Genomic DNA, 17,393 nt, shown 5'->3' with positions numbered 1-17,393 from the left:
CATGCAGTTTGGCCAAGACTTAAGACCCTGTGGATAAGAGACAATCTGGGCTCTGAATAGGGAAGGGAAAAACCTACTGGGTGAAGAGTCTGCACGAATGTCAAAATGTAGGCACAAGCCTCCTACTTCTAATGCTTCAGACCTAAAGCAGGACAACTTTCTATGACAAAAGGGAGAATGATGAACCTGTCTGGCTACATCTTTAGAAAGCATTACCTTCTATGCTGTAGTGAGTCCCAAACCACTTCTCTCTGAGGTCACACTTTCCCTCATTAGCAGCAGACAGGAGGACAAGGTTGGCTTTTTGTGGGATTAGTTGATTAAGGGCATCAGTAATGACCTACAGCAACAAAAACAAATAAAACTTCATTTTAATCCAGGATACTCTTACTAAAGCTAGCAAGTTCCCAAAGACTAGCCCAAGTAACTTTCACAAATCTCTGCTTTCCTCACTGGCGTCATCAATTAATATAATAAATGCTTGCTGACTGATCACTAATTAAGATGTAGGTGAGATAGCTTGGCCTAATGGACAGTGTTAGCCTCAGAGCCAGAATCGCCTCTACCCACATTAAAATCCTACCTCTTAGCCACCCTGGCTGTGTGGCCCTAGTCCAGTCACTTAACCTCTCAGTGTCCAAACATCCCTCTGAGCAGGGACAGATTGGGATGAGACAGGGAGGTCCTGGAGGCACACTGCCAATGTTGATGCTTTACAAGTGATGATGTTATCAATCTAGACACAAAGCACAGGGCCCAAACTTGCCAAAAGGTCATTTCTAAACTGGTGATGAGTACTGAGTTCATTTTCCTATAAAAGTAAGGATATAAGTAGCAATTAAGATTTCCCAGCTAGCCCACAAAGACTGATAACCTATGAGGCAGCAGCGATTAAATCAACATTTTCAATTCTGGGGTGACCTAGCGTAATGCCCATTACTCAAAGGGATCTTGTTCTCTAGAACTCTGAGTACTTAAAGGGGAGGACAGGCTTTTTTGTAGGTGAGCCTGGGAAGTAAAACATCACTGGCAACATAAAAACACTCTTTCTAAAGAAAAACGCCACCAGCCCCAAGAAAACAGAGTCCAGGAACCTTTTATTGCACCCTCAGACACAGGTAAGTGGGGGAGCAGGACTGTTCCCAGTCTCCTGTTCTGGCAACTACTGACATCTCCACCAACGACAAGACCGTGGACCGAGTGATCCTCCCCGCCAGGGGCAGGCCCTCCACCACTGGCTTGCAGGTGGGGTTCAGAGCTCAGAATTCAGGGATCTGCTGTGCTCTCACCAGGAGTACTTTTCACTATGTTAAACCTCTGATTCCCCCAAAGCCCGGTTTTATTCAATTTCAGCCGTAGGGAATCATTGAAGTTTTGAAAGATGAGATAAAATTATTTTGTAACTAAAGGATCCGAGCTGACACTGGCAGACAACTTCAAAGCTAAGTAATGTTTGGGATTTAACGTGCCTTTGTAAATGGATGGGGAGCCTGGGGAAAAGCCTCCTAACTGTTCTCTGCATAGCTCCAAAATGCCGTGGCAATGCATGAACACTCTGTGCCTCTGCTGACGTGACTTCTCTGCACAGAGGTCTGTGCCTTGTGGGCTCCTAGGGCCTCCTGAGGGTGACCTCTCCCAACTCAACTCCAGTGCTTCCTGACTGACAGACCCACTGGCCCTCTCCAGGGCCCAGGTCTGGGGGGGCTAGAGGATGGTTCTTTGTATTCTACTGACTTGAAATGAACAATAAAAACCCTTCCGATAATGCTATTCAAGTTTTCCCATTCCCACCAATTCCTCAGGAAACTCGTGTTTTCTGCCATGCCCTCCCCAGTCCTTCCCCTTTTCTCTCTTTTCTTCCTCCCTTCCTCCCTCTCTCTCCCCCCCTCCTCCCCACCGTCCCTTCTTGCCTCTCCTCCCCTCCCTTCCTCCCTCTCTCTGCCCCACCCCACCAAGTAGAAAACATACCTCTGGCTTATACTCGAACAGAAGCTGGTCGCCGGTGAGGAAGTCCTGCAGGGGGTACAGCTGCATGTTCTCACACATGTTTTCCACATACTCAACCGGATCTGTCTGTGGACAAGCAGCTTCCTTTACTGCCAGAACACCCTCAGCAGCATCTCTAGCCAATTGCCCACAGTCTCCTCACCTCAGCTCATCACTGAAGACATGATCAATAATCTGACCCTTGACCTTCCAAAGCCAGCCTCTGCCTGTCTCATAATATTGAAGCAATTGTCAGACTCACACTGAACCTTTCCAAAATGTATTACAGGTATTTGGGCTTCGAAGCAGAAAATGTCCTGCTCTTCGGGCCTCCTGGCAACTTCAAAGACCCTGTTCCCATCATGGCTGCACAGCACCAGAGGCTAGAAGGCAGCTTGGGGGTGCCATGGCACACACAGCAATAAGTCTGGGGTTAGGAAGTGAGACCTCAGACACTAGTTGGGTGACTCTGCTTCAGCTCCCAAGAACACCTACCTCCCCAGAGCTGTTGGGATCCAATGAGAAGCACAATGTCCTTAGAGTACTGAAGAACTGCCAGCCATAAGGAAGAAGTCCTTAATACTCAGTTGAAATCAGCCCCGTCTGACTTGCACCCATTGGGTCCAGCTTTTGTTTTATAGCACTACTAAAAGAAATGTGGCCGGGCTTCCATGTGATGTGTATATCAAACGTCTGAAGATGGCAAGAGACCCTCTGAGACTTCTATTCCCTGAGGCAAATGGCCAGAATTCCTTCAACTGTTCATTGATCTTATGATTTTCAGACTTCTAAACATCTTTATTCTACTTTAGACCCAATAGTTGGCTTGTTCACTTCTGTCTTAAAACACATTGTCCTCCTTGGCTGCTCCTGGCACAAGACCATCCCCTCTCCAGACCACGCCTAGACTGCTCCCCCTCTTCGTCTCCAGCACCAGCTTCCCCGGCCTCCTTCAAGCCTCAGCTAAAATCCCACCTTCTACAGGAGGCCTTTCCTGATCCCTCTTCCTGGGAATGCCTTCCCACTGTTAATTATCTCAATTTATCCTGTCTATATCTTGTTTGTCCATGTGATGTGCATGTTTGCATAGACTCTCTGGCCTTTCTTTGTATCCCCAGTGGTTAGGCACAGGTCTATCTGCCATATAGTAGGCACTTAATAAATGTTTACTGACTGATTATAGTCTAAATTGTTCTGCTGGTTCCATTAACTTCATTCTACATCAGTTCACATAAGACTTTCTATATCTTTTTGAAATCATCTATTTCCTCATTTCTTCCAACACATTCATCTAATACAACTTATTCATCCACTCCTTAACGGCGGGACATCCTCTTGGTTTCCAGTGTGCTGCCACCACAAAAAGAGCTGCTATTAATAATTTTGTACATCAAGGATTCTTACCTCTTTCTTTGGCATATTTAGGGCCCAGACCTAGCTGTGGCATAGCTGGGTCAAAAGGCACACTCCATTTAGCCGCTTCATTTGCATAATTCCTAAACAGCTGTCCTCATTCTCATTCTCAGGTCCACGAACAGGGTAGGCAACAGATTCAAGGTAAGGTCAAAGAAAGCTTGCCCATCCAGCCTTGAACTCATCCACCTGCTCTGCCTCTCTCTCTCTCTCTCTCTCTCTCTCTCTCTCTCTCACACACACACACACACACACACACACACACACACACACACACGCCCTCCTCCTCCTCTTCCTCCTCCAAAGCCACAACCCTGGTGAAACCTCTCCTCCCCTGGACTATTGCCAATGCCTTCTGCTTGGTCTGCCTCCCTCAGATCTTCCCCCATACTCCCATGAAGCACAGCTCTGATTGAGTCACCTTCCTACTCAATAAACTGCACAAGCTCCTTATGACGGCTGAGATTGAAAATAAAATCCTGCTTCCTTCCCAGCCCTGCCCACCCTGACCTTTCCAGTCTTCTTCTACAACACGCTCCTATGTTGCTGCTCTGGCTTCCTTGCTGCTTCTCAAACACAAAAATCCATCTCCAAATCTCAAGCATCTTGTTGCCCACACCTGGAACTCTCCCTCCTTACCCAGCCCCAGCTGTAATCTCACCTTCCACGGGAGACCTTTCCTATACAGCATACATTGTACACATAGCTAGTTACTTGTAAGTTCTCTTAACCCACGAGCCTGTGAGCTCCTCGAGGTCAGGGATTATGGTTGGGCCCTTCTTTGTAGCCCACCATATAGCACAGGGCTCAGCACACAGTAAGTGCTTAACGGATGTTTGTTGAGCAACCAACAACCTCCTGTGTTTGAACTCTTGCCTCCCTTTGGCGAATGAGAGGATGGTGGAAAATGTCCTCTGCCCGAGTTCCCACTTCTTTGGCCTAAGGCACCTCTCTCCTTTCCAAACCCCAACCACCCTGGATCCCTGTCACCAGCAGCATTTTTACTCCTACTTACTGAACACCTCTGGAAGAACACAGCCGACCCAGCCCACTACACAGTCCTGTTCGTTCTCATTCTCCCCCCACCCCCATCTCTCTCTGTCTCTCTCTGAATCTTCTCCCTATCAGATACCATCCACTGGGCCATTTCTCCATTGCTTCAAGGTATGATGAAGAGGAGGCCCTTGCCTTTGCCAAAGCCAAGCCCATACCTACCGGTGCCCTGGGCCCCATTTCTTTCATCCCTCTGGGAGCTTGCCCCTTTGGTCACCCCCTCTCTATCCTTATCCACTGGTTCCTTCTCTCACTTCCTTGTTGAATCATCATCAATGCCCTGGCCTGTAAGTATTGGTACACTCGAGGGCTCTGACCTAGGCTCTCTCTTCTCCCTCAATGAACTCATCACCTCTCATGGACGCAACTCTCGCCTGTATCCTGACAACTCCTAGATCGATATCCAGCCCTAAGTCTTCTCCCAGGCTCCTAGTGCATATCTAAACAGTGTCCAAAATGCACTATGTTCAAAACTTAAGTCATGAACTTTCCCTAAAAACCATCCCCTCTTCCTGACTTCCCCGCTTTCCACCATTTCCCCACTCACCTAAATTCAACAGACCCTTCACTGTGACTCACCCTTTAGAGACCAACTCCCCCTTCCCAGTATCTCTCACAGAGATCCCCTCCCCCCTTCTCCTCACTCTCAGGACCACTGCCCCAGCCCAGTTCAAGCCTCTCAGCTAAATTGTGACAAAGCTTCCACACTGGGCCGACTCCAGCCTCCCCTGTCTCCCACCTATCTTCCACACAGCTGCCAAACCAACACTCCTGAAGAGCGGCTCTCACCATCCCATTTCCCTGCCTCAAAAAGCTATCTTCCCTGTTGTCTCTGGACTAAAATGAAACCCTCTCTGGCATCTCAAGCCCTTCATGATACGGCTCTGGCCAACCCTGAGAGGAATCAATGCACAGCACTTGCCTTCACACGTGCTCAATTACAGCCAAACTGGCCTCCTGCACAGTTATTCCATCTCCCTTGTCCATGCCTGGGGCCCAGCCCGTGTCCCCTCCTCTCATCTGCCTCTTAGCATTCTTTGCTTCCTTCAAACCTTGGCTTCAGTGGCCCCTCCTACAGGAAGACTGCATGAACCCCCAGCTGCAAGGTCAGGGCCCCCTTTCAGGTGACATTGTACCTGCCTTGTATACATTTTATATTTACTCTTTTGTATACTTGATGTTTTATATCCCCCCAACAGAATGGAAGCTGCTTGAGGGCAAGGGCCATTTCCAGAGTACGTACCAAAAAATGCTGGTTAGTCACTTAACAACTATTTATCAAGTGCCTCCTGTGTGCCAGAAAGTTTGCTAGTTCATGGGGATAAAGAGAAAGGCGAAGGAAAAGTTCCTGCCCTCCAGGAGCTCACAATCTAATGACAACAAGCAAACAAGCAAGAAATACAAACAAGATACAGACAGGATAAACTGGAGAAAATGAACAGAGGAAAGGCACTAGAGTTAACAGAGCTTAGGAAAGGCAGCCTATAGAAAAGGTGGGATTTTATCTGAGGGAAGTCAGGGAGGAGGGAGAGCATTCCAGGCACTGAGGACACCTGGGGAGGATGCTCAGAGCCACAAGACAGGAGTGTTGAAGAGGAGAAAGGAGGCTAGATCAAAAAGGAGTAAGTTGTAAGGAGACTGGAGAGGTAGGAGGGGAGCACCAGGTTATAGTTTATGTTATCCTAGAGCTAACACAGAGCCATTGAGCTTACTAAACAGGGTGGGTATGACACAGTCAGGCTTGCACTGGAGGAAGATCATGGTGTCAGCTGAGTAGAGGATGGACTGCAGCAGGGAAAGACATGTGGCAGAGAAAGCAAACAGAGGGCTATTGCTCACCCCAGGTATGAAGTGATGAGGGCCTGTGTTAGGCTGGTGGTAGCATCAGAGAAGGGAAGGGAGGGATATACAAGAGATGCTACAAAGACAGAATCATCAGAACTTGGAAAGAGATTGGACATGGGAGGGATGAGCATGAGGAGTTGAGGGTGACATCTGGGTTGTGAGCCTGGGTGAGGGGGAGAACAGCAGTACCTCAACAGTAGTAGGAAAGTTCAGAAATGGGGAACACTTGGGACAGAAGGATCATGAGTTCGGTTTCAGACACAGGGAGTTTAAGATGTCTATGGGATATCGAGTTTGAGATGTCTAACAACTGGAGATAAGGCTGGAGGTCAGGAGAGACGTTAGTTAGACCTGGAGAGGTAAATCTGGGAATCATCAGCATAGAGATGACAAGTGAATCCACAGGAGCTGATGGGTCATAAATCTAAGCATGCTGTTTTTTTGGTTTATTTTTTTCGTGTTTTCTTTTTTGGGCGTGGGGGAGGCAGTCCTTTCACAGCATGTCTAATCTGGAAATATGCTTTGCATGACTGCACAAGTATAACCTATATCAAATTGCTTGCCATCAACCAGGAGACCATGGTACACAGTAACAGCTACATTGTGCAATGACTGACTTTCATAGATTTAGCCCTTCCCAGCAATGCAAGGATCTAAGACAATTCCAAAAGACTCATAATGGAAAATGCTGTCCACATCCAGAAAAAGAACTATGGAGTCTGAATGGAGATCGAAGGATACTATTTGCTCTTTTTGTTTGTTTGTTTCTTCTTTCTTGTGGTTTCTCCCATTGGTTTTAATTCTTTTTTACAACATGACTAATGTGAAAATAAGTTTAATATGAATGTATATGTAAAGTCTATATCAGATTACATGCCATCTTGGGGTGGGGGGAGGGGAGAGATGGGGAGAAAATTTGGAACTCAAAATCATATGGAAGTGAATGTTGAAAACGAAAAATAAATAAATGTATCTTAAAAAATGAAATGGTATATTTCTTCTAGTCATATCTGTATTTCATGGTTTTGTAAGTATCCATTTCTTCTAGGTCATCATTTTTGCACAAAAGTGAACAAATTTGGTTCTAATATTTTAATCTTAGTTACAAAGTATTTTTTCTTTCTAATTTTTTAATCAGACTTTGTTTACCTATTGTGTTATTTTGTAAATTATTTTAAAAGAAACTTTCCTTTATCAATTAAAAAAAATTGCTTGCCATCTCAGAGAGAGGGGAGGGGAGAGAGAGAATTTGGAACTCAGAACTCTAAAAAACAAATGTTAAAAATTATTTTTACATGCAATTGGAAAAATTATTATTTAAAAAATAAATAACACTATTTGTTATATGGGATGGATCTCTGGAGAAGGAGATGGAGAGATACTTGGAACAACTATGATGATGTAAGAAACAGAAAATATTAACAAATTACATATTTTTTTAAAATTTTAAGAGGAAAAACCAATATCTTATTACAGCAATGTGAATAATGACCCTGAGTTGGTCAACACAGCAAAGTGTTATCACCCAATCACTAGAACATAAGCTCCTTGAGGACAAGAATGGTCTTTACTTTTGGACTAATATTCCTAGCATTCAGCACAGTGCTTGGCATACAGTAAGCACGTAATGTGTTTTTATTCATCCATTCATTCATTCGTTTGTTCACATGGAAGTCAGTAGTATGAGAAAAGGCTAGAAAGCTCAATGGTTCTAAAGGGGATAGGCCTTGAATAATGTCACAAAGAAGGGTTAGAACACAGAATATAGAACAGCTATCAGAACTGGAATGTTTTTAGAATGTAGATTACAGAATGCCAGAGCAAGGAGGGTCCTTTAGAGCACGGAAGGCTAGATGTAGAGTGCTCCTAAGCTGTCCAAGGTGAATTGGAGCCCAAGCTATCCAACTTTCTGCCCAGGACTCTTCCACACACTACCTCCTTCCTTCCAGTGTGATCACTTAAGATGGTAAGTATCTGCTGTGCCACCACCAATCCTCAGCCCCCTGGAGTCCCAGTCACCATCAGTTCAGAAATGACACACCTAAAGCCCCACATAGTGTGTGTTACAGTTAGAGGTAGGATTAGAACTTTGGTCTCCTGAAGGGTTCATTCCACTCCATTGGTAGGAGGATCTCCACAAACCTGACTCATGTCTACCTGGAGGATGTTCCAAATCATGCTGTCCTTAATCCCCTGGGAAGGTTGTCCTGTAAGACAGGATTAGTGCCATTCGTATCTCCAGAGTCCACCGCTGCCTACACTGGTAATGATCCTATAAATCATCTTTCTATAGCACGTCAGTTTACAAAGTACTCTGCTCATCCTCAGCACTGGTAAAGAACTAATTCAGCAAGCACAATTATCCCCATTTTAAAATAAGTGTGAAAAGTGAAGATCAGAGGAGGAAAGACCTCCAGCCAAGCTGACAGCATCCAGGTAGAGAATCCAACTCTCAGACACAAAACTCCAAGTCTAGGTCATCCATCCATCAGGAAGCATTCAAGTATCTGTTATGTGACCAACCCTGGGAATACAAATAAAAAAGGGGAGACGTCCCTGCACTCAAGGAGCTTCCACTCTTCTCCCTATCTGCCCACACAATTTCTTGGTATGCGGGAAGAGTGAATGAGACAGCTGCCAAACCCACCAGGCCCTACACCCACAAAGGCTGTGGAAAGAAGTGTTGTCCCAGTACTTACTGGGATTTCACGTGAGACCAAAAAAAGAGCTAAAAGAGATCTGGCTGGAGACCATGTAACCCCCAGTGATGGCAGCCTGAAGAGGAGTGACCCAGAGCACTTCAGAAAAATCGCCCTGGCACCAGTGGACTGGGCAAGGAGAGAGTGAAGGAGGGAAGATCAAGCTGGAAGCTGTGGCAATAATCTAGGTGAAAGGTGAGGAGGGTCTGAACTAAGGCAGTGGCTGTGTGAAGCGTGAGAAGGGGGCAGAGCCAAGAGATGGTGTGGAGGTACAAATAAGATCTTGGAACCACCTGGAGGTGTGAGGTACAGGAGAGCAGGGAGGTAAGGATAGTGCCATGGGTGCAAATCTGAAAAACTGGAAAGATGGCATTGCCTTCAAAGAAGAAGGGGAGCTCTGAAGAGGGCTGAGTTCCGCTTTAGAAACAGAATTTGAGATGCCACTGGGGCATCAATAGGCACATGGTGATGAGGCACTGATGCTCAGGACAGGCTGGGGCTCGGTATGCAAAACAGGGAGTCATTAGTGAAAAAAAAGATTCATTAAAGCCACGGGAGTTAATGAGGTCACCAAATGAGAGTAGAGAACACAGACAAAGAGGACCAACCAATTAAAGTTCACCTCTGGTGAGTGCCAGCACCATCACTGTTTTACAGATGGAGAGAGAGGTTAAGTCACTTGTCCAATGTCACAGCACACCAAACTAGCTCTGTTACTTACTTTAATTACATAAGGATCATTTTTCAGATGTCAGTGAGATTTAGCTGGACCTGGAAATGACACTCCAAATACCAGTAACACTTTCACTATCATGGAATGAGGGTTAATACCCCTTTCTATGAGGACAAGAGCCAAAACTGAAAAAAGCTTGACTTGTCACAGTACCTGTTCCTGGTAATGAAATTCATTATCTTCAATTTTCTGAATCTCTTCAAAAATTCTGTAAAACAAAAAGACAGTTAAAGAGCATCACATTATTGCCTTTTCAGAATATGACTGAAATTCTCAGTGGAATACTAGAAGGGGGAGCAAACAAGAGCTGATTTGGTGCCTACTGTGTGCCAGGCACTGTGCTAAGTGCTTTCCAAATATTGTCTCATTTGATTCTCACAACTGCCCTGTGAGGTGGGTGCTGTCATTATCATCTCCATTTAACTGTTGAGGAAACCAAAGCAGACAGAGGTGAAATGCCCAAGGTCACTCAGCTCGTAATGTCTGTGGATGCATTTACACTCAAGTCTTCAGGACAGCAGGCCCAGCGCTCTAGGTGCCTCTTGTATTAACGCCTTCTTCCACACTCACTTCTACCACCTGCCCAGACTAACAGCATAACCTACCAGCTCTCCCCACCTCTCCTCTTCCCCAATCACTTTGAGACTCATCTTCCTCCTTCCCAGTCCTGGTCATTCCAGGCTGCTATGCAAAACCCTTCCCATGCTCTCCCTTGGCTGCCGAGTCAAAAGCCAACTGTCAAAGCTGCTGCCATCTCTATACCCCCAAAATGATTCAGCTTTCTGGGCACCCAGCTGAGCACGACTGCTTTCTAAAAACTCCAGGTCTGTTCCTGGCCTTGCTATTCTTCAGGCTTCAAGTTTTCAACCTTCAGAATCAATTGTGATTCCTCTTTCTCCCTTCCTCACCAACATCCAACCAGCTGCCAGGCTCTGTCCAATCATCATAGCGCACCTACCCACCAACCACGCCTGTCTTTCCATTCCTGTTACTAACCCCCAATCCAGGCCCCCCTACCCCTAGCCTGGCCAACTGGCAAAGCCTCCTTGAACCAGCCTCCCAGTCCCATCATCGCAAACATGTTTAATGGGAACTCTAATGTTAGTTCTACCTCCCCTGCACTAGAGACAAACTCAACACTATGATCACATCACTTAAAAGTCTGCAGGAGCTCTACAGTGCTTGCCATATAAAATGCAGACTCGCTAGCCTGGGATTCCACGAGCTGGCTTCCAACACACATTTGCCAACCAAAGCAGGCTGGTAGCTCTTCCCCAGGCTCACCCTGTCCTTCCCCGTCCCTATTGATGCCTTTAGGCATCGTTCCCCTGTGTCTGCAATGGCCTCTTCCCTAAATTTCTATGAAAATCCTTCTTCTCTTCCTTCAAGGTCCAGTCCAGGAATTGTCTCATCATCAAGTTTTTCTCACTCCCCGAACCCTCAGGTATAATCACTGCTCCTTTGTCAAACCTCTCACAATGTTCTGGTCGGACCTCTCCTATACACACAACAGGCATCATGTTAATTTACATATTGGTCTTATCACCCAACCAGACTAAACTCCTTGAGGATGTTCAGTCCTGCTTTATCTCTGAAACATAATGCACTGCCTGAGGCACTTCGCAAAGGTTCATAAATTGTACAGAATTCTTGGGTCATGAAGCAGCTATAGATAGTGTAGTCAGCAGTGCGCTGGATGGAAGTTAGGGAGCCCCGAGTTCCAATCTTACCCCAGGCACCCGCTAGTTCTGTGGGTCTCTCAGTCCCAGTTCCCCCTCATCTACAAGAGGAGGTTAACAACACCACCTCCCTCCAGGGATACTGTGAGGATCAACATGAGACCACAGGCGTGCGGTGCTTCGCCAACCTCAAAGCACTACTGAATAAATGCCAGCCTTTAAGCCCTGTGCCAGACACATCCCCTCCCCTCTCCTCATTTACCGGCTCCTTTCCTGCCAGAATTCCATCATCTTTCCAAAGCCATGACCTGCCCCTAACCCCCCTTCTGGCTCTCTTCTGATCTCTTCTGCGTTTCCATAAAGAGCTGCCAACACTCACTCCTCTACCCTCTCACCTCCCATTCCTCCTTCAGTCTTCACCCCTCAGATGAAAATTGCTCTCCTAGGTCACCGAGTGATTTCTTTGCTGCTTAATCGAATGCTCCTTTCTCATCCTCACCTGCCTTAAGAATAAAATATGGATGGTATAGAGTACTGGCCTTTGGAGTTTGATGCTGTCCCAGACCCTCGAGAGTTCTGTGACCCTGGACAAGTCACTGACCTGCTCTCAGCCATTTCTTCACAGCAATGAGACTATAAAGTACTTTGGGAGTCAAAGGAGCACGTGAGATGATAAACCTTCAGGCACCATTCTAAATGTTGGCTATCCTATGACGAGAGCAGGATTCTGACCCTCTCGAGGGGACACTGCTAACCACCTTCCTCCTGGGTTTTCATGATCCTGCTCTGTCCTCCTCCTCTTCCTTCCTGTCAGATCTAGCATTTGGGGTCTCTCCTTTACAGGTCCCTCATCCCCCACATCCTAGGCCCATTGGCCATGGGGTCCCCTTGGGGCTCCATCCTGCACTCTTGTCCTCTCTCAGTGAGCTCAACAGCTCCCCTAGAGTCTCAGCAGATGGCTCCCAAATCTGTCTATCCAACTCTCAGCACTTTCCCAAGTTCCTGACCTCTGTCACCAACTGCCACCTCAGGCTCACAATGTCCAAAAGAGAATCCATTCTCTTTCCCTCTAAATCTTCCCCATTTCCTTTAAGGACACCACACCACACTCCCAGCTTGCTCAAGTTCACAGCCTGAGTCACGGGGGACTCTTTATTCATCTCCAGTGTATCTGCTCAGCTCCCCAGTCCCTCTACCTCTCTCACATCCATTCAGCCATTCTTCAGTTCCCACCCGGACTCCTGCCACCTCTGTCTCCAGCCTCTACTCAGCTGCCACGTCTAGACTCCTAAAGTACAGAGCTGACTAGGTTCCCCTCCTGCTCAGTGGCTCCCTTTGATTTCTCAGATAGTCCTGTCTTTAAATTCCTCACAAGCTGGCTATAGCCTAAGTAGATGTTCTTCCCCTCCAGACAAACTGGGACCTTGAGCTATTCTCAGTCCCTAAAGTTCTGCCGCCCTGCCTCTGTACAGGGTACCCCCGGCATCCTCTGAATGGTCCCATCCCTGAGAACACCTCACTACCCCCTTTCAAGGCTCAGCTCAAGCACTCTTTCTGGTTAGCTGACACTGCCATATAAGTGCCTCAGATGGAAAGACAAAGCAAGAACGGCAGCAGATAAGGAGTCGTCCAAGTTCAACCCAAAGCTTCCCTGAGCCCTGGCTCTCTGCCATGCCTGTGATGTACCCTGGGAGTACAAACACCAAAGAATGGTCATTTCAAAATGTTCCAAATAGGGTGCAGGGGCAATGGTGGAACATTCAGGTGGCAGAGACATGAAGGTGCTCAGGAACCAGATCTGAATCCAATTACAGAGAAGAAATGGGATGGTGCAAGCCACAGACTGGCTGAGAGGGTGGGACAAGAACAAAGAAAGAGCAAGGTCTCAGGGAACCATAACACTGACAGGAGCATGAACAAGGGGTGCCCCTGAGAAAGAAGAGTAGCTCCAGAAGGAGCCGGACCTCTGGCACGTCCGGGGGTCTCTTGTACCCAGGCCCGGTACATCCACCACCTTGAACTTGCCTCCACGAGGGGAAATAACCCACCCCTCAGAAGGCAGTTCCTGTAGCCCACTGAGAAGTCCTCATTACCTTTTGTCAGGGCCTAGTTGCTGCAGCATTTTTAAATACTGGAACACAGTATGAGCAACCTAAAAAAAAAAACACCTGATGAGTCCTTTTGAATATTATGATAGTTACACAACAGAAAACATTTTGACAATGAGAAACTTTTACCTCATTGAAATGTTCATATCCTTCATCAGTCAACGTAATAGAAATACTGAACACTGAATAGGTAGAATTTTGCTCAAATCCTGTCTCACCGTTCCCACCGAATAATGCAAGAGCCCAGCACCTGCAGACAAAAGAAATGATTCCATTTATGTGCCAGAAATAGTGACTTGTGATGTTTCATATTAGCTAACTGAAAGCCTTCCAGGTCTAATTAGGACATCTCAGCCAGTAATAAAAGAATGAGAGCTAGAGTGGACAGAAAGCTAGGCTGGGGTCCAGAGCACTTGGCGCATGAAGTCAGTGTGACCCAAGACAAGTCACTCTATCCTTCTCCATGCCCCAGACAACTTCGAAAAGGATAAATTTTATAGTGATTATCATTTGCTTTGCTAGAGTGACCTTCGCCAATGAATTGGCAGGGCTAAATAAATACATAATAAAATAAAGGGAAACCAGTGTATGAATTTGAAACCAAAACAAAACGAAAAACACAAGAAATATTTCTGAAATCAGCAATCATCACAAGGCTCTCCTGACACAAGAGTCCTCTGGTGAATTCTGAATCAAACAAAAATCTAAATGTGAAGCAATGTGCTTTCAAAAAGTAAGACATCAACCCCTTCCCACATAACCAAAGTAACTCTGTTGAAACATCTGGAGCACACAGTGTGTACAGGGGACTGAGATGGCACTCCTGTGAACAGTGAAAGCCCTTTCTTTCCTTTTGAGATAGCTCATGATATCCTCGAACCTCCACAGACAAGCAGGAAGGGCAACACTTCAGTCATCTGGAATGTGGCTGAGTCTGGGTTAGCCAATTCTGAAGACAGCTAAAGGCTAATTGTGTAAGCATCCAGCCTTTTGGTTTCAGTCTTTTCTAATGAAAATTCTAAAACATACTAAGCATTTCCCTGTCTAGATACTAGTGTACCAGGCAGAAACATGATTGATGACTCAGGTTCCTTCCTTTGAGCACTTGTGGCCCTGGGTTCTAGACAAAGGAGGACAATCACAAGTCTTTCCTGAATGACTGGGCCAGCAAGGGAAAGCTGAGTTCCACCCTAGCTAGGGCTGTGCGGGGATGAACCTGAAATGCCCTTCCCAACAGTCCCAAGAGGTATCCAGTGTTAGCCTGCTTCACCGCCTCCCTGAGAGCAGACCCAGGCAGCTGCAAAGCTCTGCTTTCCTGGAAAATCTATTACTGAAGCCCAGACTCCCTTTATAGCAGTTCTATTTCCAAAGGTGCTTCTGCCATCCTTGTGGGTGAGCTGCTCTAAGAGCTTCTGAGAAGCCAAAGCCCTTGGCTTTCATCTCCCCATCTGGGCCCATGTCACAGCCTTCTCCTAGGGCCCAAGCCAAGCTTTTGCTCTCACTTGCATGAAGTCACAGTTCTGAAAAGCAAGGACCAAAGTGTATCTACTAGATCTTCTCAGGTGGGACACCACTACCATCTTCCCAACATTCAGGATACTGCAACTAACGTCCATTATACCCCGTTGCAGTTTTATAGTGACATGCACACACAGGAATTCAAAGCAAGGTTGTTTCTCTTCTCAGTTTCTTGGCTGAGAACAACTGAGTGGTGCAGAGGACAGAGTGCTCATCTTCCTGAGTTCAAATCTGGCCTCAGACACTTCCTAGCTATGTGGCCCTGGGCAAGTCACTTCACTCTGTTTGCCTCAGTTTCCTCATCTGTAAAATGAGCTGGAGAAGGACATGGCAAATCACCCCAATATCTCTGCCAAGAAAATGTCAGATAGGGTCACAGAAAGTCAGGCACAACTGAAAAACAACTGAACGAACAAATGAACTTGACACCCAAAGATGCTGAATTTTTAACGTTTGCTGTACTATCTCTACTTCAGAGATGAGGAAAATAGGAAAAAGATTATCCCTGCTGGCATTAACATGACCCTTAATGAGACATCAGCTCAACCTTCTGCCCTCGAATTGCCTCAGAGTAGAGTCCAAGATATGCAGGGATGGTTTTTAAGAATTTCATAGTGTTTTACAAAGAGTCAAAATAAACTTGTGATTCTGTCACTGTTTGGGTCTATGTGTACGTATATACACACATTTACATGCATACATATATATATATATATATATATATATATATATGACTTTAAATGTTCATCTAGAAATGAGAAATTAACAGAAATTATTAAATCTTTAGAAATCCTCGGCTTCTTCTCAGCTTTCTTTCAGTAATATTAATCAAGCACAAGTCACGGATTATTAGAGCTGCAGTGTGTCCTTTCAGCAGACAACCCCAGTCTGCCTATCCCGAGAGACTATATACACTTTACTCTGGGTATCATTTCAATTGTTCAATTCTAATTCTAGAGTATTACAATGATTACAAGGAAACAAAAAAGAAAAAAGTATACATATCAATCTTTATATTCCCAAAATTCACTTAAATAGCATTTGTTCTACAAAGACAGTCCAAAGATTAAAGTAAATGAAATTTTCATTTCATTAATGTTACAATGTGCTTGCCTAATAAGGTTATTGCTAAACAGGCAGAAGGTTGGAATTGACAGTCAAAGAACCTGGATGGTCCAGTCTTCACCACATATAAAAAACCTTTAGCAAGGAATGAATGGCAAAAGTGGGCAATTTGTCAAGGTGCCTACACAGACCCATTGAGCTTCCCAAAGTATCATGCCCGCTCTTCATTGTCTGGGATATCCCAAAGCACTGGCTGTAGAGTAGAGGGGGCCTACGACTGAAGGCAAGCTCCAACACTACCCTGTGCCCCTCGTGAAATGGCTTGGCTCCTTCCAGTTCTCTGAACAAATGGGTTAGACTAGATGGTCTCTCCGGGCCTTCCAACCTTAAGTCCTACGAGCCCATAAGTCCTTATTGTAATTCTTTAATCTTATCTATAAGTAATTGTTTATTCATCAAACAATCAATTCCCTTACCAGCAAGGAATAATTTAATTCTCAGCTAGGTCTATCCCTTCCTGCCTAGTCCTGGAATCTATGATTTCCCATTTCATTATTAAATGACATCATATTTGCAAAGCACTTAGCATGTGCCTGGCATGGACTAAGTGGTTTATAAAGGCTTATTTCCTTTTCTTCCTCCCCGGCCACTCCCATAGCACAGATGAGTTAACAGAATACTTACTTCTTTCTAAGAAAGGAAAGGATGCTACCTTTGCCTTCATGTCCCACTAGCCAGGAGATATAATGCAGTGGCTTCACCCTGAAAGAGACGAACATCCACCAAAACATAATACGGAGATTAGCATTCTAAATCAATTCAGAAAGCAAGAATTTACTGTGCACATACTCAAAAAACTGACTCCAACATTACAACAGGTTTGGGAAGATAACTGAAAATACACTTTTGTTAGTGGAGGATTTATTTACATAAGTACTATAGCCTTGTAGCATCAACATAAACAGAAAAAGACTTAACTTCTATCTGAAATCACCAGAAGAGCATAAAAACTCACATTTCAACAACTTTCATGACTGCTTTATCCAAAAGGTAACATATTTCTAGGAGTATGTCACTTCTACAAATATCTACAAAACTCGACAAATGTGTCATATGCAGCGAGATGCAATGAAAAGAACCAGCCTGAGAAATCAGGGAATCCAGTAGGCTTGAGACTGATGTCACCCAGTCACAGGAGCCTATTGTGCCCTGTGTAATCTTAAGAGGTGGGATGAGAACAAAACCAAACAAGAAATGCACGAGCCCTCTGAAAAGTTGAATGTAAGTCATTATG

At 45.4% G+C, this 17,393-nt stretch overlaps 1 protein-coding gene across 2 annotated transcripts in view; it reads right to left on the bottom strand.

Annotated features, from left to right (window-relative positions):
• Window positions 1–17,393, bottom strand: part of NRDC (nardilysin convertase) — a 75,018-nt gene that overhangs the window by 18,260 nt on the left and 39,365 nt on the right. For both annotated transcript variants that reach the window (XM_036755056.1, XM_036755055.1), the window contains 6 exons: window positions 16,784–16,861; window positions 13,646–13,766; window positions 13,502–13,560; window positions 9,883–9,937; window positions 1,969–2,073; window positions 217–340 (listed from right to left, as the gene is read on the bottom strand). In XM_036755056.1, the coding sequence (XP_036610951.1) occupies window positions 217–340; window positions 1,969–2,073; window positions 9,883–9,937; window positions 13,502–13,560; window positions 13,646–13,766; window positions 16,784–16,861 (542 nt within the window). The remainder of the gene's footprint in view (window positions 1–216; window positions 341–1,968; window positions 2,074–9,882; window positions 9,938–13,501; window positions 13,561–13,645; window positions 13,767–16,783; window positions 16,862–17,393) is intronic.

This window comes from Trichosurus vulpecula, chromosome 4, assembly GCF_011100635.1.
Source record: "Trichosurus vulpecula isolate mTriVul1 chromosome 4, mTriVul1.pri, whole genome shotgun sequence".
NCBI classification, from domain to species: domain Eukaryota; kingdom Metazoa; phylum Chordata; class Mammalia; order Diprotodontia; family Phalangeridae; genus Trichosurus; species Trichosurus vulpecula.
Note: the sequence above shows the minus strand (reverse complement) of the source record. Positions and strands in the feature narration are given on the sequence as shown.